We start from the raw sequence: 24272 nt of genomic DNA, 5'->3' as shown, positions 1-24272 counted from the left end.
CCCCACCTCTTCAGCCCTGGGACAAGAGATTATTATAAGCTAATTACTATGCAAATGAACTAAAATGTAAATTAAATACTATATCCTAACATAGCTTAATAGCTCCAGGAGCAAGAATTTAGTTAACCTTAATGGACTGCAATTCTATCCAAAAATATAGTTTATTAACAAGCATACACATACAATAAATTGCACCACTAACTTTAAAGAAAACATCTAGCAAGCTCACCTTCACACTAAGTGACATTTGGTTAATACAGAGCAAAAAAGCAATATATATACGTGCTTTCAACAGACACAGAATGAATTCAGTTGCAATCCAAGTTCAAGCTGTAATCCAAAGAAGGGCACACAAAAGCAAAAGCAAAGACGACTTCACAGGAACCTTGCCATTTCTTTCCACCAGACCTTTGGTCTCTTACAAAATAGGTCTGTAATACAAAAAGTAATAAAAACTCTGGATTCAATTTACTCAGCCTCTTCCATCACAAGTTAACTGTAACATTTTGCAGCAACATGAGCTGTATTAACAGGGAGGCAAGAGGCAAAGATAGCTACGTCTTTAAGTTCAGCTGCAGATCGAGAGGCTGCCTAGCAGCAAGCAGCATGGGCTTCAGTGTCATTGTCCCAGTTTTTTGAAGAAATAGAAACATGGTAAACCATATTCTTCTCTCTCATCGATTAAAACTTGACCCATCCTCCACTGACATCCCGGCAAAACTTCTGTTATCAGTGGTACTCTGATGAGGCCACAATGGCCTTAAAAAAAAAAAAAAAAGTCATCCCCTAGTGCAAGGTTTGTCACTCTCCAAGCTTCAGTTTGGCTTTGATGTCAGTAAAACCTGACACGCTGTTACCACACGGGTGTTGGAACAGTCTCATCCTCCCTTCATGCCAGAAAACGGGATTCAGCAGAATTCGATATATAACAATTGAAGCCAACTTGGCAATCAACAGCTCCACTCTGCTCAGTGTAAGATCTTAACCTCACCGCAACGAAGAAAATAGGTGGTTTGTAATGAACTTCAGTAAAAGCCCAAGAGAAACATCACGCCAAAACAGAAAAATACATCTTGATATTAGACCTTGTTCTTCACACAGGAAAGGACATTTGTATTTCTGATCCTCTGGGGGAGTAACAGGAAGGTTCCCAAATGTAGCAGTGTTCATGGTAAAACTGCTCAAGTAGGTTTTTTTAAACAAAGCCAGAGATTCCAGATTCCTTTGTGGCAGAACAAAAAGTTATCTCTATAAGCAGTAGGGTCCCAATGTTATGAACACGTTACTTGTTATCACATTAAAATTATGCCTATGCTCCCTAATCACATCATTCATCTTTACTCAGAAAAATTTATACCAATATAAATGGGTTAAAGACCTTTTTTCCCCTCTCATTTCTATCTGCACCTCTTTATAACACCTAGAAAAAAACTCCAGAAACTTCTCCTGCTATCACCCCAAGCGAACAGTTAAGACATACTTTTATGGCAAAAAACGTTCAAAAATGGTCATTTTTTTTCAACGGCTTGAACCTGTTTGCAGTATAAGGGAAGATTTATTTCAGTGTGAACTAACCTGACAAGAGCAAGCAATCAAAAATTACCTAGCAGTAAATGCATTAAAAAAAGTCCAAGTACTGTGACATCTTGTATTGAAAAAAAAATGATGCAGTTCCATCAGCAACAAGCTCCATCTCCCCTCTGCAACTTGCATAGCCCGCTTTCATGTCAGCTGTTTATGAAATACTCTTATAGTAGAACAACTTTACAAAAATGTGGACAAGTGAGAATGGAGTTATTTTAATCTAGAACAGTATCACCCAAAGATACAGATGAATACAAACACTGTTTGTATTAAAAAAAATAAATCAGAGAAACATGAATTTAAGCTGCATTTCCAGTCTATATATTTGCTTTCCTCTTCCTTGTTTTATAAAAATAGGGTATGACATTTCAGCTTTAACTGCATGTTTAAGTCATTTATTCATTGAACATTCCATTCTTGAAATATCATCTATTAAAGTGTTCGTTAAGATTCATCCTGCTTATAGAACAGACTGAATTTCTTCTGAACTGCACTTGAGACAATAATAGACTGATATGAAATCAATAAAAAATAATGATTATGGGAAGAATAAAGAAAATAAAAAATAAAAAATAATCAAGCTCAACTCTTACTATCTGACTCCTAATAAAACAAATGCTAATGCCTTTTAGGTAATAAAAAGTTTTAACTCCAAAATAATATTTACAGACTGAATTCAAGAAACTGTTCTAAAGTCTGTAAACTGCTATAAAAAGAGGACAAATAAACTGCCACCAAAACATCTCCTTCAAAGAAGTAAAAACAATACTGAAAATTCCTGATCAGAGTATTCTATCAAAACCTAGTGTTTGTAACGCTACCACAGCTCTTTCATCAACCATTTTGAAAAAATGGATTCTGTACTATACTTGTACATTTCTGATATAGGCATAATTGTACAGGGGCAAGCTACTGAAGGAAAAGAAAAAAGCTGAAGATTCATTTTGCTGCTTCAGCAGTAAACCCCGCTGGGTGGGAAGGCCTGTTGGGGATACAACATTGAAACAAGTTAGTGAAATGACAGAGTCAGAAATCCAATAGTACAAAGCCTGCTTGGACATGGCTCTTTCCCCTACTGCAAAGCAGTTCTAATAAATGGGATTTATTTTAGAAAGTTTCACAATTCTTAAACAGCAGATGATACTTGCATTCCTGAAGGATTAAGTTCTACATTTCTTAATGCTAATTCAACTCTCTAAAACCAACCCAATAAAACCAGCAGAGCTTTTACAAGTAACATGCACAACCTAAAAATTCCACCCTCAAAACTGCCTTTTTGGTACTCTTCTAAGCTCTTAAGATACTCTATTTATTGAAGAGATGCCAGGAAGCCTGCAGCGGGAACAAATGCTTCTTTGGCAAAAGGAAAACATTTTAATGCCTCCTCCCTTCAAACTATGCACACCTCACCACAACATATGCTAATATACTACCAAATAAGTCTCTTTATCTTGCCATTTTTATAACAAACTGTTTCATTCATATCTATTTCAGCTTGTAACTACCTACTGCGCAGAGTAGCACACTGTGCTAAACAAGTAGCTTATAGCTAAGAAATAGAAAGTAAAAAAAAGAACACATTATATTACAGGAAAATAGTTATATATTCCAAAACAAGTCAAGAGAGGCTAATTTTCTATTAACTGTTTCACTGTAAAATTAAAATTTTAAGTCATGCAGGCATTTTGGGCCTTTTTTCCATCCTTAGTCCTTCATTTGAAATGAACAAGATCTAAGAAAAAAGTATTTCCACAAATATGACAGTGAGTGGAAATTTGCGCTAAATCTGCCAATCGTATACAAAAATGTATGTTACAGCTCTTCTGTGAAGATCTATGTATGCATCTATACCTATGCATGGAGCTATATATACCTCCCCTGGTATTGCCAGCCTTCTCTGAGGCAGACGCTCCACTGATAAGATCTCCTCAAGTCAGCCAAATGCTGAACTTAGAAAAAGATGACCAACTCTTTGCAGATCTACAGCCTGCAACTGTAAAAATATAATAAATATAGATAAACATTTACTACCATATTACTATTCTTTTCAAGTGAAATTGACACAAAGTCATCTTCTTCCTGAAAAACTCAAAGAAGCAAGACGGGAAGTGTTTTTAAAAAAAAAAAAACTCAGGCAATGAAAATAAAGAAAACACACCCTCAAACATGCTGGAGCAAGACCACTCGGTGCAGGCATCAGTTCCAGCCTTCCTCACTGAAACAGGATCTTTAGTCTCCAGACATATCCTTGTTACTCCAAATAAATCAGTGCGGCTTCCAATGATACCATAAAGATAGATTTGCTTTTAATATGTGGATTTAAATACTACATTTAACTGTCAAAGACTTGGTATACAACTAGGATTAACTCTGCTGGAGAAAGTATGAAGATGAGAGAGAGAAAAATAAGGCTAAATTCTATGGAAAAGTCACTGGGATCCACCAAAGATTTCTGTAGGCTTAGATCTATACACCTGAATCCAGCTGAAAGGATGAAGAGGATGGTGGGGAGGTAAGCAAAAACTCCTTTGTCATATCTGAATCCCCCTTTTTTTTTTGTTTTCCTGTTAGAGGAATGAAAACTGCCTCAAATGATGCCGTAAGTCAACCTGAAGACAGCCACATTTGAAAAATACTGGAAATCCTGAAGTCAGAGCTTGTGAATTTGTTTGGTTTGTATGCTGTCGTAGAGGAGAAGTTAATACTTTTAAAAGCTTGGTATTTACACTTCCAAAAAGTTTCTGCAGTTCATCCAAATTTGATAGGACATGATTTAAGTGCCTCTTAGTGTTCCCGACTGGGCACTTCTGCTGCTTTGGCACACACGCGCACACACACAGTATTCCAGTACCAATGGGATACGACATCTAATGCAGCTTTACACTGGCAGCACTCCTGAGCAGTTTTAAATGTTTATCAACTCAGTAGGTCAAAAGTCTGCAGACACTGGGTGGAGCAGCAGTATGCCACAAAACTAACAGTTGTCCTCCTAGAAAAAAAGAAAGGGGGGGGGGGGGAACAGTTGTCAGTAAAGATTAAAGCTCCTGGCCCCGTTCCACAGCAGACAATATGCTGGTTTGTAAAGTACAGGATTAGCAGATCTCACCACTTCAGAAAAAGAAGGTTCATTTGCTCTATATGAGTGCCTGATAAAAAGGCAGGGAAACGCTGCAGGGGTTCTCAAAAACCTTCCTGGTTTCTTGTATTCAGTTTAACGAAGCAGCATGTGGTTTTTCTTTCTGTGGAGGGTGTGGCTGAGTGTTACAGCCAGTAGGTTTAACAGCTAAAAGGAAAATAGCTGGGTAATTCTTTGCTTCAGCTTTGCTCATGTGTTTCTTAAATGACTGCTTGTAGGCATGAAATAACTGAAGTCCGGTGTCCTCCTTTGATACAGCCAAGTGAACAAACAGGGCCCAGATCTTCAGAAAGGACGATCGACGGGCAGCGCTGTTGCATTGTGCCAGGTACTGCAGCAGGGGTGGCAACATGAAAGCATGATACTAGCTCCCTGTGACCCTCCTCCTGCCCCCATCCTGGCAGGGACCTAGATACCCGCTTTAAAAAAGTTAACATCTGTTTTTTACTAACCCAGAAAGCGCAGTTTACCCATTGCTCATGTCATCTGTGCTTTTTCAGATACAGAAATCCATTTCAACACTTAACTATCCTTTCCTATAAGAGGATACAGAGTGTGATATGGAAATCCAGACAGAAGTTACTGGCATGGATGTGGCATGTGCTAATCAGTGCTGTTCAAACGTTCTGGATCCCTACTGTGTGTGTTTTCATGGTCACTGTAAGCTCTTTAGAACAGAAACCCCGTCCTTCATGTCTTTCTAAACCAGCTATCACACCTCCACAATTGCATATAATCTTACCATGTCAAGTGCACAAGCTACAGAGATAAGGATGACAGGCTACCCTGTTTACATCTCATTTTTTGTGGATTTGCATCAAATGTCAGCTACTTAACACTGTATTCATTAAAGCATTTTGCAGAACAGTACATTATTGCCTAAAGGAAGAAATGATAACCATTACTTAAATAAGTGAAAACCATGCAGAAATATGTATTTTCAATTAATATATTTTAGAATATTAATATAGTGCTCTTCCAAAATAGCCCTGAAGTGTGTTTCTGCTGAGCCGTAACTTTAATAGTTCTTAAAGTTGTCTACAGACATGTCTATCATCTCGTAACTAGGTTCTACAATGAGTAATGCTTAGCAAATATTAAGTTGAACTCTCTAGTCCAGACTCTCCTGTTGTTGGATTATTTGAGATAATATAAGGATTTATGACCAGCAAGTAGTTTCCCATCACTCTCTTAGAAAATTATACTGTCCAATGCTTGAAATTCTTTACAGCACGATTATAACATCTTATGCCATTCTGAATATTAAGACTGTAATGTGGAAGCAATTTATTTTACTCAACATATAATCCATTGCATTTCAACGTAAGACTAAAGTGTAACGGAATGGCAAGTTGAAGTATGCTATCTCTACAATCACATCTTTCTAAGAAAGATGACTTTTCCAAAATAGCATTTATGCAGCCTTCTGGCTGCTGTCCAGATCTGGCATACCTAAGTTGTTCTCATTTCATAAAGCTGAATTGCTTACAAATCAGATACCCTTTATGCCATGAATTCAGAGCAAAATAACCTGCGATACAGCAGTGAAAAATAGGCACCATCAACCTGAAACACCAATTAGTCTCGTCTTTTTTCTTAAAGATCTTCCTCTTGAAAAGCAGTTTCTTATTTTTATGGAAGATAACTATCAAATAAATAGATTTCAGCAGGACAAGAACTAAGTGGAATTCCTGTGCATTATATATACTGACAAGTAATTTCAGTAACATTCCTTTTTTAAGCACCTTTCTTTTACGCTCCCCACCTTTAGGCTTATGCTTCGTAACTAATGGCTTGACTTGAATCCTCCAAAAAGAACCTACACATCACATGTGCTTGCTTAACTCCAACTGACTCTTCTTTAAACCTTATTATGTTTCTAACAGTAGTGTACTTTTGTCCAGGTAGAGCCAGATGAAATTTCTCTGCTGATGCTTTTCCATTGCAGAAAATGGATTTATTGCTATTATGGCTCATGGCACACTACAGTATCAACTCAGACTAATAAGGGTTAGAGCTGCAAAGCAATCAGTGCTCACCTTAAAGATATTTTAAATCTTTATCTACATGAGGGCAATAGTCCCTGAACCCTATCCCAGTTTTGAGTCCCTTGTATGACACTACTGTCCAGCAGGTCAGGAAGCCTGTGTAGGCTTGTCTACTTGACTTGTGAATCCTGCAGACACATCCACGACTGTTACAACCACAAACCCAGACACTTTTAGAAAGATGTATTGCTACAAAATGTGTGTAACAATGCAGAAGGCTTCCACAGTGTATCTCAAGTTAATTACTGTGGAAAGAAAAACAAGAGAATTTTACCGCAGAATATTTTAACTAAGCTGTGGCTTTAGAGCTTTCCTCCATCTTTAGTCCTACAGCACTTTTGTTTGGTGGTGACATTCTCCTGAAGTCAGGGTGCTACACTACCACAAACAAGTCAGTCCCATCATATCAAAACCCTTCACTATCTTACAGCTGCCTAGTACAGGCAAGCGTGGTAGCCCTTGTTATCTAACAGCAGTATTCTGGTTGTATTGTAAAATAAAAGATTTGTCGACTTTTACATGCAATCATAAGACAGGGGCTTTACAACTGAAAGGCTGCTAAGTTAAAAAAAAAAAAACAACTTAAGAATATGCTCTGTATCATAAGGTGTTTTTCTTCCTAAATGAAACCCCAGTGTAATTTCCTGTATAATTACCCTTGATGCAATCCTGCCATTGGAGTTTCCCTCAAGGGAAAGAGCTTTGGGTAGACGATGGTAAACATAGGCTGGCTGCAACGGTGGCAGTGTCCCAAAGGACAGTGCAGCAACTCCAAGAGGCTTTTGGGTAGCGAGACTGGAGTCAAAAAGTTCAAATCTAAAGAAGAAAAGAAACAAAAAAGGCTTGTAACAGAACAATTGCAATAGCATGATAAAGTCAAGCACAAGTATGATCCATGAACAACTCAGAAAATCAGCTGTCTTACATTCTTAAGACTTTGTCAAAAAAACAGCAAGGTAATACAAATTACCACAATTAGGGTGAACCACATGGTGCTTTCCATGCTTAAGTTCAAAAAAGTTAAAATTAAATGCGTAAGTTTACCATCTGTGGGCATAAGATGAACTGAGCCCCAATACCCAGGTGAAAATATTGCAGCTCAAGCAAATAATAAAATCCAGCAATATATCATAAAGCATTTTTAGACACAAAGATGATCTAGAAAGGTGTTTAGTAATTAAAACCAATACAATAATCTGAAAAGGCCATCAGTAGTATTTTACTAAAATCTTTCAGCACCCAATCCAGCAGGCTGGCTAAGCTCACTAAAAAGCCCAAACTCTACCATCAGCAAAAAGGGATCGGAAATACTTAAAATTACTTGAAATACAATCCAGCCCAGCATAAGTCTCATAGGTCCAAAGAGACCACTCTAAAAAGATCAATACATTCATAATCTCTTAAGTGTGCCCCCACAGTTTACAAGATGCCATCATTTTCACCAAAAGAGACTCCAGGGTCACTTCATGGGGAAGAGCAATCATTTTCTCAGGCTTGGCCCAAGCCACATAGTGTTTTATACATTAAAACCAACATGCTAATCTCCATCTAGAAACTGAGACAGCCAAGACAGGTGAATGAGTTTAGGTGCTGAGTAATCAAGACAAGATGCAGTACCTGATAAATCAGCTTTCCAATGTCACACTAGTTTCAGCTTTCAAACACTGTAAGGTTTAACCCCATACACAATGTACCACAACAGCCTCAATTGAGATGACAAGCATGATGAATAGTACATTTGCGTCAGAAAGAAAAGGTCACATTCTATAACCAAGCGAAGACTGAGGAAAAGTAGTCCAGTCACTTCTGTCATACCTAGTAGCCACCAGGTATTTAACAGCACCCTTCAAACTGCAAATTTAGGCAGTGATAGATCAAATCTGCTACTGTAATGAAATGTGCCACCTGCTTCCCCAGCACAACATTGTCTTACACCTGTCTGAACTATGCATTACTCCTGCCTCACTGAAATGTGGGCGTCACCAGTGGTCATGCACATAGTGTTTAATAATGTCACTCAGAATAAGATCTACATATAGATATGTATGTGTGTGTATGTATATCTAAATATAAAGAAAGACTACATAGTCCAGCGTAGCAAACTAGAAATAGGCAAGACATTTAAAAAAAAAAAAATCACCATCTTTTTCAGGTTCTGCACCTTGGCTGCAACTGGTTATAACCCTCACAGCCTTGTATAAACCATCTACAAACCATTTCTTAAACTGATCTTGCAATACTATCTTGCTGTTCCCAAGCCAAACTTCATCAGTATCTTCAGGAACCACATTCATAGAGTCATATTCCAGAAATTAATGTGCAAGTTATAACTGGTGAGAAAAGTAGTTACTGATCATTTAAAAGATTCCATACCTGATGCTCTCAAAGTCCTTTTCAAAGACTACAGTTTTGCAAATCAAAACAAAACAGCATTTGGCACCGTGTAATTTTGGTGCAGCTGATATCCAGATAATAAACAACTAAAACCCTCTCCTCACCATGTGCAGAAATAGAAAAACTACACAACCACAAACTGGTCAATGAATACGTTCTCTACGTCACCAAATACATTCTCCATGAAGCAGTGCCATTTCCTATGGAAACAGCCTTGTATGGTTGTCCCATCCCTCAACATGAAGCTTCTTCCCTACAGCATGTTTGCTCCTTGTACCTTTTCCTGGCAAAGCAATGGTTCAGCAGTTAGGATTTACTCTAGCAGCCAAGGCACCAGTCACTCCTTAGCACAAACCCTCTAATCTTTCCATTGTAACTCTTCACCCTTCTGCTTTCTACTTCCACCTCTAAAGCGGATGAATTCCCAAGGTGCTGTGAATAGGGGGGAGTCACAACACAACTAAATCTGACAAAATCCAAATCTGCAGGTTATCATCAGGTATTGCTAACTCACGTGACTGCATGATGCATAACCAGATGAGCCAAGGGCCTCTTAACAGCAAAGAGTCTGAACTGGGGCAGAACTAAAACAGCTCAGCTGTCACGCTGTACTGAAATGGCCAAGGGCTGCTAGCATTTTTTTTGCCTTATGTGTAACAAGTCTGCCAGTTTGGGAGCCGTGCTGCCTGGCAAGAAGTTGCCTTGTTGGCCAATGCATCTAATCTCGCCTCAGGAACTGTATTTCTCATCTCATATTTCTATTAAAGAGCTTCTCCTGCAAAAAACATCCTTCTTTATACAGTCCTGAAGAAGAAACCATCTGTAAGCACCACTCGACCTTAGAAATAGTCTTTGGATCTCTGTATTTTGATATTGGACATTTTTGTTCTAATACAGCATTTCTAACAATTTGATTAAATAAGTCTTTTAAAATACTAATCCTTGCCAAGCTCTTTGAAGGGCTATTTGTAATGTTCCTATTATCACTGCCAGAAAATCACTTCCACTCCTTCTGTAATCTGAAGAATGCATAAATTTCATACCTTTTAAAATCCTGTAGTAGGTGTTATAGAGGGTCCTCATGGCCAGTTCTTGCAAAGGCAGCACATGATCTGTTTCTGTCCCTATAGATTTCACCTCTGCTGGCAGGAACACAGTTAACTGGCCTGATGAAAAAGAGAGCAGTTTCACCTCTGAAACTTGAATTGGAGAACCACAACTAGAAGGACACAAGACATTTAGAAAGTGGTTAGAAAAAAAATAGTAAAAGCAGCTTTACAGGGGAACCTAGATGACCAACCCAAACTAAGCCTGATACTGTTTTTCAGTGCAGCACCATTCAGGGAGCCTTTGCAGAGTGCAATACGTGCTGGGGTTGGACTAGATGACCTTTAAAGGTCCTTTCCAACCCAAACTGCTCTGTAGTTCTGTGCTGACACACATTTTCTATGGATTCCCATCTTCTGTGACAGGTTAATCATGGGACATCTGGAGATCTTTACTTATCAAACAACATTCAAAAGCTGGAGAAATGAGGACGCAATCTCAAGGAGGTGAACCAAGTGCACTATGTGTCCCTTGCTTTGCCAATATATTCATCTCTTTTAGCCTCTGAATACCATTATTACTAAATTTTTTACATAGGGGAGCATTTCATACCTAACAGTTAGCTTCTTGTGTCTTGGATCAAGCAGCTGAGAATGGTAAAAGTTTTCTCAAGTGTAATACATGAGGCAAAATACGACCACCAAAAAATATCATTTAAAGTGCCACTGGGTGATTCTGTAATACACCTTTCCCCATCCACAGACTCCCCTTGGTGGGCGCAGGGGGACGGGTGAAGGGAAAATAAGAACAACAAACTAAGCTGTAGTGAGAAAATACTCTAATAAGTCTACTAGCCTTGTCCTTTCCAAATCATACAAGGAAAAGGAAGGTTATTTGGATCCAAGAAGAGAAACTTAGCTTGTAGTAAAAATAACAACTCTTTAGATGATCCCTGTTGCAAGCTATCATACCAAAGAGACACGCATAGGAAAATTCTACTAAGAGGTTGGGGAAGTCAACAGGGGAATCGGAATTGTTTATGACAACTTAAATTTGAAGCCAAGAGCAACTTGTTAGGGCCAGTCTTAATAACTGGAACAGAAACCCAAATTTGTCAGCCTTCCCAGATATTGGACCTAAAACTGAGGTAACTACACTCAACCTTATCAGATATTAAAGAAATCTCATAGCACTCCTCTGATAACAAACAATCTCTTCTCTTCTGATTAAAGGAAAAAACAGCCTAGAGTTTTTCCCTGGAAAAACAAAAAAAGGGCTGCATCAAACAGCAAGTCAATAAGCCTCTTCTTAAATACTTAATACTTTCCTACAAACCATTAACAAGTTTAATATATAATTGGAAATTCAGAGATCCAATATTCCAACAATCCCTTCCCAATGAATCAGCTATCAACAAATAGATCTATAATGTTGTATTTTCAAGCTGATTAACCCCTTACCAACCGAACTAGAAGACACATCCATAAACTCACTACAGTTTCTGCAGTTCAGAGCTGGGCCATTTGGTCTATTTTACGTAAAGGGTGAGGCTACTAACACCAGATCACAAGGCTGAAAAATAGAGTAAACGAGCAAAACACACCACCAAGAGGAATAATGCAAGACATATACCGTCTTAAATCAGGATGGATTAGGGAAGGCATCTCAACGTACAAGTAACACTTGGTGCAAAAGAGCAAAGAATTAAAAAGAAAACCCACTCAAAAATCCATTGAAGTTAATGGGTGGAATAGAGGATGGTCTAACTAGCTGGAAAAAAATGGAGCCGCAGAAGAACTCTGGTGAATAAGTAACCGGGGGGTGGGGTGGGGGAAATCCATGACACCTATTTGCTGCCTTCAACAAGACTGACAGATACCTAGCTGGAGACTATGAAATCCAATCTGCAAAAAATAAGATCAAAATTTATTTTGAGTGCTGAGATCATCACCTCTTACATAAAAGACTTTTTCAGTCCGTCTGACTGCAGGATTCCCAGACAGAGATTCATTACTTACACAATGCAATTTATATTCTATTTTCAGAAATCTAGCTTTATGTTAGTAACAGCAGCATGTCAGATTTTATTCTCCAGTGGATGACCAGACAGAGCACTGAAGGCTGGATTGTCAACTCTTGCCTGACCCACGAAAACCTTGCATTGGTTATTAATGCTTTCTTGGAAAGAACACAGAAATTCTTCACATAACCATTAGTCCACGATTGTAACATCACTCAGCACATTATAAAATAAAACCTTTGGTTTCTTAATAACATAATAACTTAAATAGTGCCCTTCCTATGTTGAAAATTTTCTTTATAATCTATGATGTTTCAGGATGGTTTCACATCATAAAGACAAATACCTGCTTGGTAGACAAACACAAGTACTATTTCGCTTACTAATAACAGATTTTTTTATATACTTTATTAAGGAAAAGAAATGATCATTTTTTTATACCACAGAAGCATTACAAGAATCAGTTTCATTGCAACACTTCCAACTTTTTTGGTTTCTTCTGTACTAGATTTTTAATACTCTCCATCAGAGATACTAGCAGCTAGCCTCACCAGCAGCGTACGTGTAATCACAGCAAAAAGAACTGGTAACATCTTCTCAAAAGGTCAGTGCAAAGATAAATTTTTTTTCAACCAAGTATAAAATAAGGACTTAAAACATTAAAAAAAAATAAGACATGGTTGTTTAAAACCACCTGAAATAGGCAGGACAATTGGACCAAATGGTTGGAACATTTCCTGCCTTGTCACTAATGTTTTTGGTCGCAATCAATACAGTTATTACCTTTAGGGTCAATTTAATATCTGTCTTACAATTTACAATCAGTTCTGAAGGAACAAAGACTAGATTTTCTTTTCTGAAAAATAAAATTAGTAGAATCTTGAGACTGACTGCACACGGTTCATCAGAACTATAATCCAACTGCAAGTATTTAAATATCACACAACCAGCTGACATGGGAATATCAGCAAAACCTTAAAATGCCAAGACTCAGCATCTCGCATATTGCAGTAGAGTGCAGGCTGTAGAGAGGGAATTTATATTTAATGCAAGATTTGCTGAGAGTGAGCGTACCAGAAATTTATAATTAGATGGTAACGGGGACAATCCTCTTCTGATCAGTTTTACATCAGTAAGGCTCCATTCATCAGTGGTGCTGATCCTAATTTATGCTAGTGTCAGTAGAAAAAGAATTAAGCCAGTGTCCTAGACAGACCACTTTTTTCTCACATCCTAACCACAAACATGAGACAGCCTAGGATATTTTTAAAATCCACATGTAAAAATATACCTGTCAATCCGTAACTCCTAAAAAAAGTTACTTATTTTAGTTAGTAGGTACCAAGACCTACAAGAAGCTGATACTGGGATGTAAAATGAGTGAAGCAGCTGCATGTGACATTCCAAGATATGGCCCATCACTTACAGAAACTTGAGAACTTATGAACTAGACAGATGCTGCAACACATTAAAAAACACATTTTTTTAATTCTCTAGTCCTGAAAATTCTATTAAGGCTACGTTTTTGGAGAACCTTTAAATGCAGCTAGGATTCAGCTTTAGGCCTTACATTATCATTACAAATTCCCTCAGAATAACTGCACTGACTGTTACAACTTAATACTAAAATATTCCATGTCAGCAATTAACACAAAAGATTTATTACAAAAATAAAACAGAACTAGGAGCTCCAGTAATCCCCTCAAAGTAACATCAGTTCTGTATCAGTCACACACAAAAATAATCAGTTGTATCATACAGGAAGATATTTATGAGAAATTTTACAAGGAACAGGTATGCTAGACATCTGAATTAATTCATACCTACCCACTGCAACCAATGACTTTATTATACAGATAAGATGGGAGGCCTTTCAGATGAATATTGTTATCCACATAAACATACTGTAGCTCCCGAGAACGACCTAAATCTGGGTTTAGAAAACAAGAAAAGTCAGGGCGAGAAGGGATGACAGTGACAATTATAAGCAAAGCAATTCTCTTTAATTATAAATAAGCTAATCAGACTTAAATGTAAGCAAACAAATTAGTGCTTCTCAGTTGTAAAATTTCAGCCAGTGGTTTTATTATGGATGAGCTGAAAAGATGTTTAGCAAATACCACTAAAACAAAACCAAACCCCTTTTCAGTATTCCTGAAAATCCCATTATAAATAATTAAATTTTAACAGTGACAAACTCTGAAGTCAGTCTGAAGAAGCAAAGGGACAACTGATTTCAAGTCTACAGTGCATACTTCCAAGTTCATAAGGTCAAACCTGCTTTCATTAACTGGCCTCATGTCAATGAAATCGCAGCTTCACTATCTTTGCTAACGTGGTAAAGACACAAACAAGAATCTAGCCTGTACCACTCTCCAAGAAAAGATACTTGTTCAATTCAATTAGCCATAACCAAACCCAACCAGATATCACTCAGAAACAAGTCTCTGTGTGCAGTAAACTACAAAACACAGGAATATATACAATAAAGTGCAGAATATTATACTACAAGTTCTGGTACAAGTAAACAATCGATACATCTGAAGGTGTGATTCTTACATTATTTCTATTAAAATATTCATGGCTGGCAGTCAAAAGCAGCAAGTACAGCATGTTTAAGCAATACCTTCATAGACTAGAAACACATTAAAATACCTCCACATAGAGCATATAGGTATGGAATAATTTTATTTTGTTTAGAAAATTAAAGTGGGGAAATGGAGAAAAAATAAAAGGGAAAATGTAGGCTTTTAGGAAGAATTCTCAGAAATAAGAATGATGCTTATCAGCAAGATCTAGTCAGTGGTAAAACTGCCTGCTACGAGAAGTAGTGAAAAACATGCTCGAGACATTTAAAAAAAAAAAAAAAAACCAAAGCAAATTGTGAACTAAAAAGAATAGTCTAAAAGAGTTTTGAACTGGCAAGAAAGCTGATATGTAGAATCATCTGGGCAGGCCATTTCATCTGCAGCTCCTACACTGTTCAAGATGCCGGATTAGGGAAAGACATACGTGTTTAATACAAAGCACAAATCAAGCGAACAACGTTTGAAAGCCTTCTGCCTGGGAGGGGATAGCTGCAAGCCAGACCAACTGCATTATGAAAAAAGTATAAATTAATCTGTATGCCTCTCAACTTCTGAAAACTTTTATGAGTATGCTATAGAAACTAGGCAAGATAATCAAGCATTTGGCTGCATCAGTCACATTGCAAGACAATACTAATATCAACTAATGCTGACTTCCTATCTTTATCAACTGTCAATTACCTTGGTTGACATAAAGTTAAGGATAAACAAAGAAATTAGCATAGGTTCTGTCCCTTTTGTAATCTTGGCCAAGAAGAGAATAAAAATTAAAACAATTTCCATGATATTTCTATTCAGAAATTCTATTCTGAATAATGAGCTCTTATCATTCCCTACTATGACAATAGGTAATACAATCCCTTCTTTATAATTGAACAGTTTTATTGTACACAAAAGCTCTGGAAATCACTTAGCTCAGATAAAGCAAATGATATTTTGAGTGATCCCCCCCAAAAAAACGTTTGACCATCTTAGAATATACAGAATGTCTTCAGCTGTCACTCACTTGAATGGCAGCCATAAGCACCAGAAACCTTAAAAGCTCACGCCGAGGAGGAGCTTCAGAGGGTGTCACATTATCAAATCTTTGATACAAAGAACAAATGATGATACCAACAGAAAACGAATAGATTCCTTTTCTGAAATAAAAATGTTAACATAGAAAAACTGAGTTTTGGGGGTTTTCTTTTAATACAGGCCCTTACCCTGCAACCATCTATGGAGGTTTCAGGGACCATAATCTGGGCTTTGTTCCAACCAGATTCACTGGACATCATGGGACACATTTAACCATCACATCCTTCTTTGACCCTGTCCCAAAAACATGCTGCATCCATCAACGGTCCTGCCCCAACAAGTACAAATATCTCTGCTGACTGATGGGCGCTGCTGTGAGATGCTGCTGTGCATCATTATGAGCTAACACCTCAAAAAGATGATTTATTTTGGCTCAGTGCTGCAGGCTGAAAATAGTTTAGTAAAGTTCTGGGATATTTTTAGATGAAACAAAATCATTGTTATCCTACAATGAATAGAAATATTGCAATACTGAAGTGCTATAACACCATAAAACATTGTAAGGCTGGAAAAGGGTCAGGCAATAAAATCTGAAGCAGATAGCATGTGCATGGCACACCTAACACTTAAGAGAATATTTCCTCATGTTGCAGAAGCCAATTACACCAAAAGGAGCAGAAAACTATGGGTTGCTGGGGTAGCTTGCATATGCTACTGTTTAACTTAATAATTTAGAGAATGGAAGAAAATTTTTAAAAGAGGCTCATCTTGCTAATGTCTACACAGATGTATGCAAATGGGCTGAAAATCAGGCAAGTCAAAAAAAGCCCTAAAGCTGTTCTTTTCATATACATTGAGGGGGGGAGTTAGGCTGCATCTCATCTCTTCCCTCTGTCTTTATCTTATGCTAAGTTTTATTCTAAGTTCTGAGCTGACTGCATTTCCTAGGTAATTAAAGCAAATTTTTGGATGTTAGACAAAATATCTCTGTAGGAAAAATTCAATTCCCAAAGCCAAATAGCCTGTAACTATAAATGTTCCTTTGATATAGTTTCTTTGCATTAAATAACCAAGCATCTTCCAGTCCCCAAAAGATTTTTTTCCAGTTTCAAACACTATCCATGAAGTTGAAATTTAAATAAATCACTTTTTAAGAAGTTCTTTGTATCACATCCACATTGATTTTTATGTCTTGTATCAGTCAACAAATATTGTTAGAAGTTCTCTAAGAAACACGCTTCTGAAGAACTTGGTAAAATAAGGAAGCTGTCCATCTATGAAAAGGCTAAAGCTACAAAGAAGGTTTTCATGTGGCTTTTGCAAGCACTGTACTGTGTCTAAAACATTTCCACTTTCCTCCTTCCAGGCTCCCAGATCAAAGACCTTTCTCCCAGAAATGACCAAATGCCATGAGTCCTGAACAAACCCCAATTCTATTTTTTTTTCTTTTTCTCCTTTTTTTTTTTTTTTTTTTTTTTTTTTAACCTCGGGGGCCTGGCATATGCATTCCACATGGCTGAAGATGGAACAAAAGCTCTTGTGTGTCTGTACTGATGCTCTTTTAACCATAATGTGAGGGCAAGGACACAAAAGCAGCATATACTGAGGTAGAATAAGACCATTGTTTACTGTGCACTGATAATTACTAGACCCATTTTCTAAACAAAAAGTGCACATAAACCCTCAATAAAGTGATATAACACTGAATATTTGCTGTCATAACATCCCCTGTGCTGCCAGTACACTTGAGAATTTATGGCCTATTTTAATTATATTTGTACTTTATTACATAAATCATTTTTATTTCTGCAATGTCATTAGATTCACATTTCTGCTTGCAATGGAATTTGTTTTCAGGCATTGAAGCATTTGCTAACAGTAAAATTTTAAAGTTAAAATATAAATTATCCCTTGACAGAAATTTAAGTAGATCGATATAAAATAACCAGGAGTTCCATCTGCCATTCAAGAACAGAATTCCTAAGACCATATATTAGGGCAGCATGAAAGCTATCCTAACAATAACAGGATTGTCCAGGATGCAGTTTCCAGTTCAACTTACACATAGAAATTACTTTTTTAAAAAAAAATAAATTTATTAGGAAGGTCCAAAGGCTCAGATCCACACAGTCTTGTTTCTTTGAAACTGGAGTGGAATAGTCAACAGCAGAAAAATAATATTTTTTTTAAAAAAATACTGGCATATCCAAGAATTAAGTGTTTTCTGCAGAATAAATCACTAATTCATTATTGTTTACCCATCTCCTTGTCTCTATACCAGTTCTGAAAGTCAGAGTATGGGATCAGGTATTTTTATTGTATTTTGTAAAATTGGCTAATGGTGTTACAGTTGTTTTTTTTCCTGTGACACATGTGCCTGCAACCTTAGAAGAACATACAGGACAAAATGCTACAAGAGCACCTTATCCCGCAGTGCCGTGAGTGTGTACTGCTGAAATAAATCTTACACCTATCAATCTAGGAACAGGAAAACACAGATTTCCATTACACTTAACAAGTTCTACTAGCAGCTACAAGGGACATACTTAGATGAGGAAGAATGGATTCCTTGGCATACTAGACGTCAACCACTATATGAAATAAAACACACTTTAAGAAACATTAAGCAGTATGTAACAAACTTATTTCTTCTAACGTGGAGATGAGAAAGAGAAAAAAACCCATATTCTGTCAGATGAATAAGATGTCTGCTTCTGAAATCAACTCCCTCATCAAAAAAATTGACAACCCTGGCTTGAATATCACTTATAGATATCATAGATATTTCTACAGTATCCTTCACTATTATTTTATGTCCTTACTCAGTCATTAACTAGTAAAGTGAAGTTGGATGTAAGAATACACACACACACAAAAAACTTCAACAACATGTGCAGCTAGCAGAAAAAATGCTACAATTATGCCTTAACTTCAGTAATACTCCAAGAAAAATATTTTCCCATACAACAGAAGACAGATTTAATCTTTTTGCTTTTCAATGCACTAACTTTCTCTTCTACTTTATTTCATCACATCTTGACCACTCTGAAGCTGCCTGATTCTTCAGAGGAAGGATTAAACATTTACATTTATACTGTGCTGCTTTTCCTCTGAACTCTAGGATTTATGATTCAGTTTCATATCCACAGATAGCAAATTATCTCCAAATGTTCACCAGTGAGTCACTATTAAGAACTACTGAACAAGGTCAATTGACAGTCTTTGATGTTTCCCGTTATTTTAAAAGTTCCTTTTGAATGTTTTGAATTTGAGTCTAAAAATAAAGAAAAAAGAAGGTGTGTCATTATATTAGAGATTTATTTCCTCCTTTTGAACTTAAAACACTTCAGCAGATCTATGGCTCATCCAGGTCATAGCTCACTCACAGATAAGCTACTAGAGCAGAAGTAGCAAAAACTTTTACCCTTTAATATTTCATATCTCGTCTTACTGAACAGCATCTCATTTTTGCAAAATTAAAAAGATTCAACTTCCTGTCTCATGAAAGGGAGCTAGAAATATTTGCCAACATAGCAGAAGTTACTTCGGTTGTTTTAGTTAGTACTGTGGAAGCTGGATGATGCATCCTGGAACTCGTTTTCTCATTTATAGAATGATATATGTTGGGACATCACTAAAACACAATGTCTGGAGGTATTATTTGCACTTACTCTCCAGTAATATAAACTAAGGTGCTAAAAAAACATTTTAAAAAAAAAATTAAGAAGTTCATCGACTTCTTTGAAGACTAAACTGCAAGTACTAAAAAAATTAAGTTAAACCCACACAATGTAATTAAATTAGAAATTATCTCAGTTTTAGCCACCTCAATTTCCAGCTTCTTTTCAACATCATTATCATAATTTCATCTGCACCTAATTAACACCAAACTCTGATTATATTCTCAGAAAAATTATTAATGTCTATTCAAACGACATGTCAGATCTGTATGCATGTCTATATTTCAGCAGAGATTAGCCCATGGCAGGGCTAAAAAGTAACAAAAACTGAAGAGAACTTGCTTTTCACAAGCAGAATATACAATCCACACTTAGTGACAACACAGCTATTTCCCACAATAAACCACCACACACTGACTGCACCTCCTACTCATGAAGACCTGCTTCAACACTTCCGAACTTCGAAAGGATTGAGGAATGGCAGATAAATTCTCTCCTGCACTACTACCATGGAAATTTTGATGGATGCCTACACACAGCACAAACTAAACTTTCACTACTGACATTCCTAATGATGAAAAATAATTTATGTGGTATTACTGGACTTCCACAACAAGTTTTAAACTAGAGATGAAGAATCTTAAGTTAAATCATCAGATCCAGCAAACAGAAACAGATCATTACCCAAAGTGGTACAATTCAGATTACATAGTACTATATTTAAACACAACATTGTTTAAGCTTTTTTCCCCTCAGTTAGTTAAAAATAAAGCAAATTTGATTGCTGACCTATTGCTTTAAAACAGACATGAAACCTCAACCTGAATTTTTTTTGAATTAACATATTTTCCAACAATATGATCACTGTGACAACTCCATAAACAGTTTGCAGAGACTGCCGAAGAAAATCACTTGGTACTCCCCTTTTTTTTTATTTTTTTTTGAGGGGGGTGGGGTGGGGGGAGTGTGTGGGGTGTGATGGAAAGTTTGTTTTCCTGTCTCTTCTCTAACCCACTCTCCAGCCCAGCAACAGTGGTGACTCACCAAGTGGCAAAAATGCAAGGCGGTTTCCAGCCATGGAGAGCTCATTGAGGCTTGGTAGTTGGCACAGGTGGCGGGGAACATACCACAGGTGGTTTCTGTCTGCAGTCAAGTACTGCAGCGAAAGGCACATATGCAGCCTTTCAGGTAATGTTATCAAACGGTTGGTCGAGATGTCCAATGTTTGCAGCTCCCTCAGGTCTCCAACCTCTACAATCCAAACAGAAGGCATTCAGAATTATTCACGTAACTGTTCTCACAAACATGACTGCAAAAAAAAAACCAACACTCACATAGATCAAAATCAGAAGTTCATCACCTAGCTGTTGTGGTTTTTTCTTAAGATACTGTTCTATCAATCCCTGTTGAGAACCGAAACTAATTATCTCCATCATCTTCATATTTAAAATCTTTTTGACAAAGAACAGTTAGGCTGTAGGTTTAAATATGACATCTCTCAAGACAGAGCATTCCTGAATTGTGACAATTACTACTGTCAAAAATATCAAGCAATTTCCTGGTCCTAAATCAGAACTGGAAAAAACAATCCGAAACAAAACATAATACATAGCTTGCTGTTATTGATGGTGTTTTGCACGACCCCAAACTCATGCAAATTCTAATTTTTTTTAAAAAACATTTGAGGATGCACTGCTCATATCCATCTTACTTAAGATTCTCTTGCAATGAGACTTACAAACACATGCATAGTATTTCTTGCTTAGTGACAGTCTTTCACCCAAGCACACTTCGAAACAACAGCTCTCTATTCATAATACAATTCAAAAGGCTAGTTTAAATTAGGAAAAAGAATTCTTAATAACCTGTAAGTTATATTGTTATATTTGTAGGAAGATACTACAGTAAGTTCTAACCTATAGTTGCAATAATTACAGCTTACAAAGATTTTCTTTTTTAACATTTTGAGAATTTTAAAAGTAGATTTTGTATTTTAAGTAGTATTGTATAGGGTTTTTTTATGTAGGTAACAAGTTTTTAAGTCTGCAAGATGTGATTACACAAGTAGCCTCACTTGTACAACAGAGTGATTTTCCCTGTGTCTGGCCTGTTGGGACCAGGATGCACTTCTTCAAGGACTGACTGACAAATATATTAAGCAGCTTTACAGGCTATCTCCTTCACACCAAAAAAAACACCACCAAAAACCCCAAAAGCCTTCTTGGAAGTAGGCATGGGGTGATCAGAACATGAAACTCTCAGTGGATTTAGTTATTCTTTAACAGTTCCTCTAAAAATCGGGTAATTCTATAAATTATTTTCCCCAAACATGGGGAAACTGTAAACAGTTTTGCTTTCTTTTTAAATATTCTACAGCAATGGAAGCAACTCATTAAGTGCTTGGTGCCCCCAAGTCCTACTACAGTTTTCAGCATCTCGCAGAGCCAAACGTACTTGGCTCTTGTCTGAATGAAACCAGTTCTTGCATCTTGCATCTGATAGCTACTAAAACAAGACTCACTAGAATGTTGTACACTGAAAACACCAGACAATCTGCACAATTTACAACCTATCATCCAGAATTTTTTAAAAAAGATATAAATAGGGTAACACTGTTCAAGTTAAAACTAAATAGAACCTGTTGTGCCCTTAAGCTTTCTCTGCAGCAGGAGCTAGAAAATTTGCTATTCCCTGAGCTCTGAGGTAGCACCTTGTATACTACACCCAAAGAAGAAAACAAAACACTAGGTTCACTGCAAGCTGTCTTCTACACAACAGGAAAAAGAAATGGCCGATCTGAAGTTGACCTTGGGAAAGGCAGCTATAAACTTTACTTTCAAGACTGAAAACACAAAAAGGAAAAAAATGAAAGTTTTAATTCAGTATTAGAGATTTTCGAACTACTAATTAAACAAAATGTGTGTGCACATTTTAAAAGGAGTTTCTACCCACCACAATCCCAGCATTAACTACAACAAAGAATCAACATAGTATACGCATCCTTTTATAAAACATTACTGACAGAAGCAGCTGCTATACACAGACAATCATATTGTTCAAACCTTAGTTTTGATGTCAGAGGTATCATAAGATTTTAAAAGTTTGTTGTGTGTGGGTTTTTAACTACAAGTTTGAAAATGAATGGCAAAACAAAATAATCACTACTAAATAGCGAAAGACTACTGTGCAAAAGAACTGCAGTAGAGCTCATTTTTAAAGAGTTTTATATTCATCACAAAGCCATATGCTTGAAAACAGTGACAGGAAGAGAGCCACCTACATTCAGCCAAACCACTGACCACATGCAGTCAATAATAGACCTAGCTATTTTCATGCACTAATCTTTTTCTCTGCCACTAAAAACAGTTTTCTAGTTCAGTTTAGGTCCAAAAGCCCATAAATGTTATGGTTGGCAAAGCTGGCAGAGTTTCAAAGGCATTGCTAGAATGATATGTTTCAAATCTAAGCGGAAATAAAAGTATTCTCGCTTTATCCTTCATCCAAAAAACACATACTTGCCCAAAACTTCATCCTCTCTACCTTAATCTTCCAATGTGTACCAGATGTAAACATCTACTTTCAACATACAGCACCATATGTTACAGAAACACCCACCGACCCATAATGAAGTTAAAAAGTAAACTGAACAACTTCAAGTGCCATCAGATTAAAGATATAACCCCCAGACTCCCCACCATGGTGTTGAAAGCTCATTTTGAAGAACATGCTCAGACATTCACTAATGAAAATAGATTGATATCAATCTCATTAAAGCAAAGGAAAACCATAAAGAGGAATAACACAAAATCTAAATAGCCCATTAATAAGTTTTCCAAGCTTTTAGTTAATAAATACTATTATCCATGCTTTAAAAATCTTGCAACATAAACACTGAAGAATGCCTTAGCTAACAAACACAGACTAACAAATCCCTCTCCTGCTATCACCTCATCAAGCACCAAGACACATGAGAGGTGGACTTTGGAAGTTTCAGACATACCCAGAAAAGAGAACAGCTATTCCCAGACAAAAAGAACTGACAAAGGGGCTTTTATTCAGATTCCTACACCACCACCACCCCAAAAGGATAAGAAAGAGACAATCATTATACATCACCATTAAAACACACTGAGGAGTTCCAATTACATTTCAATGAAATTCATATATGTGTAATTTTAAACTTCTATTAGCTCTAGGATTAACACTATCAAAATCAACATGGCAGAGCACTCAGCCCCATTTTGGTACCAGAAGCCCAGAAAAAAAAAAAAAAAAAAAAAAAAAAAAAAAAAGTCCTCAGTAGCTTTGCTAAACCCCCAACTCAGCGTGATCCAGATTTGTGGAGGCACACAGAGTCCAAATGTGAAATTCCTGTGCTGGTTCTTGGACTCAACTATTTCAGCTGTGTCCATCTGCACGGATTACTGCCTTCACATATAGCTGGGCAACTCTGTGGCTTGGCCATATGGTACAAATGTGTTCATGGCGTAGTACACACAAAGTGGCTGACAGACTGTAAATCCACACACTACCTTACCTCATAGAAACTTAAATACAGGCTTATAGTGAGAGTCCTCCTACAGCCTTCTGAAGGTAGTTTCAGTGACACAGACATACATATAAATACTTCAAGCTGTATTCTAAAACTGCCAGTGCTTGCGTAATTAATTCTATCTTTTTCATCCTCAGTAACATGAACATTCAGAACCAATTACCGTGGCTCCAAAAAGCAGCCTTTGCATTCATTGTAACAGCTTT

General features: G+C 37.0%; 1 protein-coding gene across 3 annotated transcripts in view; it reads right to left on the bottom strand.

The window, feature by feature from the left end:
• Positions 1–142: 142 nt before the first annotated feature.
• LRRC28 (leucine rich repeat containing 28) overlaps positions 143–24272 on the bottom strand; it is a 54469-nt gene continuing 30339 nt past the window's right edge. The window contains exons 6-10 of one of the 3 annotated variants that reach the window (XM_056345889.1): positions 20559–20765; positions 14057–14159; positions 10206–10381; positions 7425–7584; positions 143–4573 (exon numbers count right to left, since the gene is read on the bottom strand). In XM_056345889.1, coding sequence (XP_056201864.1) covers positions 4501–4573; positions 7425–7584; positions 10206–10381; positions 14057–14159; positions 20559–20765 — 719 coding nt within the window. In that variant the 3' untranslated portion in view covers positions 143–4500. The other 2 variants (XM_056345887.1, XM_056345888.1) reach the window with 2 other exon arrangements.

Source organism: Falco biarmicus, chromosome 7 (genome assembly GCF_023638135.1).
Source record: "Falco biarmicus isolate bFalBia1 chromosome 7, bFalBia1.pri, whole genome shotgun sequence".
Lineage (NCBI taxonomy): Eukaryota > Metazoa > Chordata > Aves > Falconiformes > Falconidae > Falco > Falco biarmicus.
Note: the sequence above shows the minus strand (reverse complement) of the source record. Positions and strands in the feature narration are given on the sequence as shown.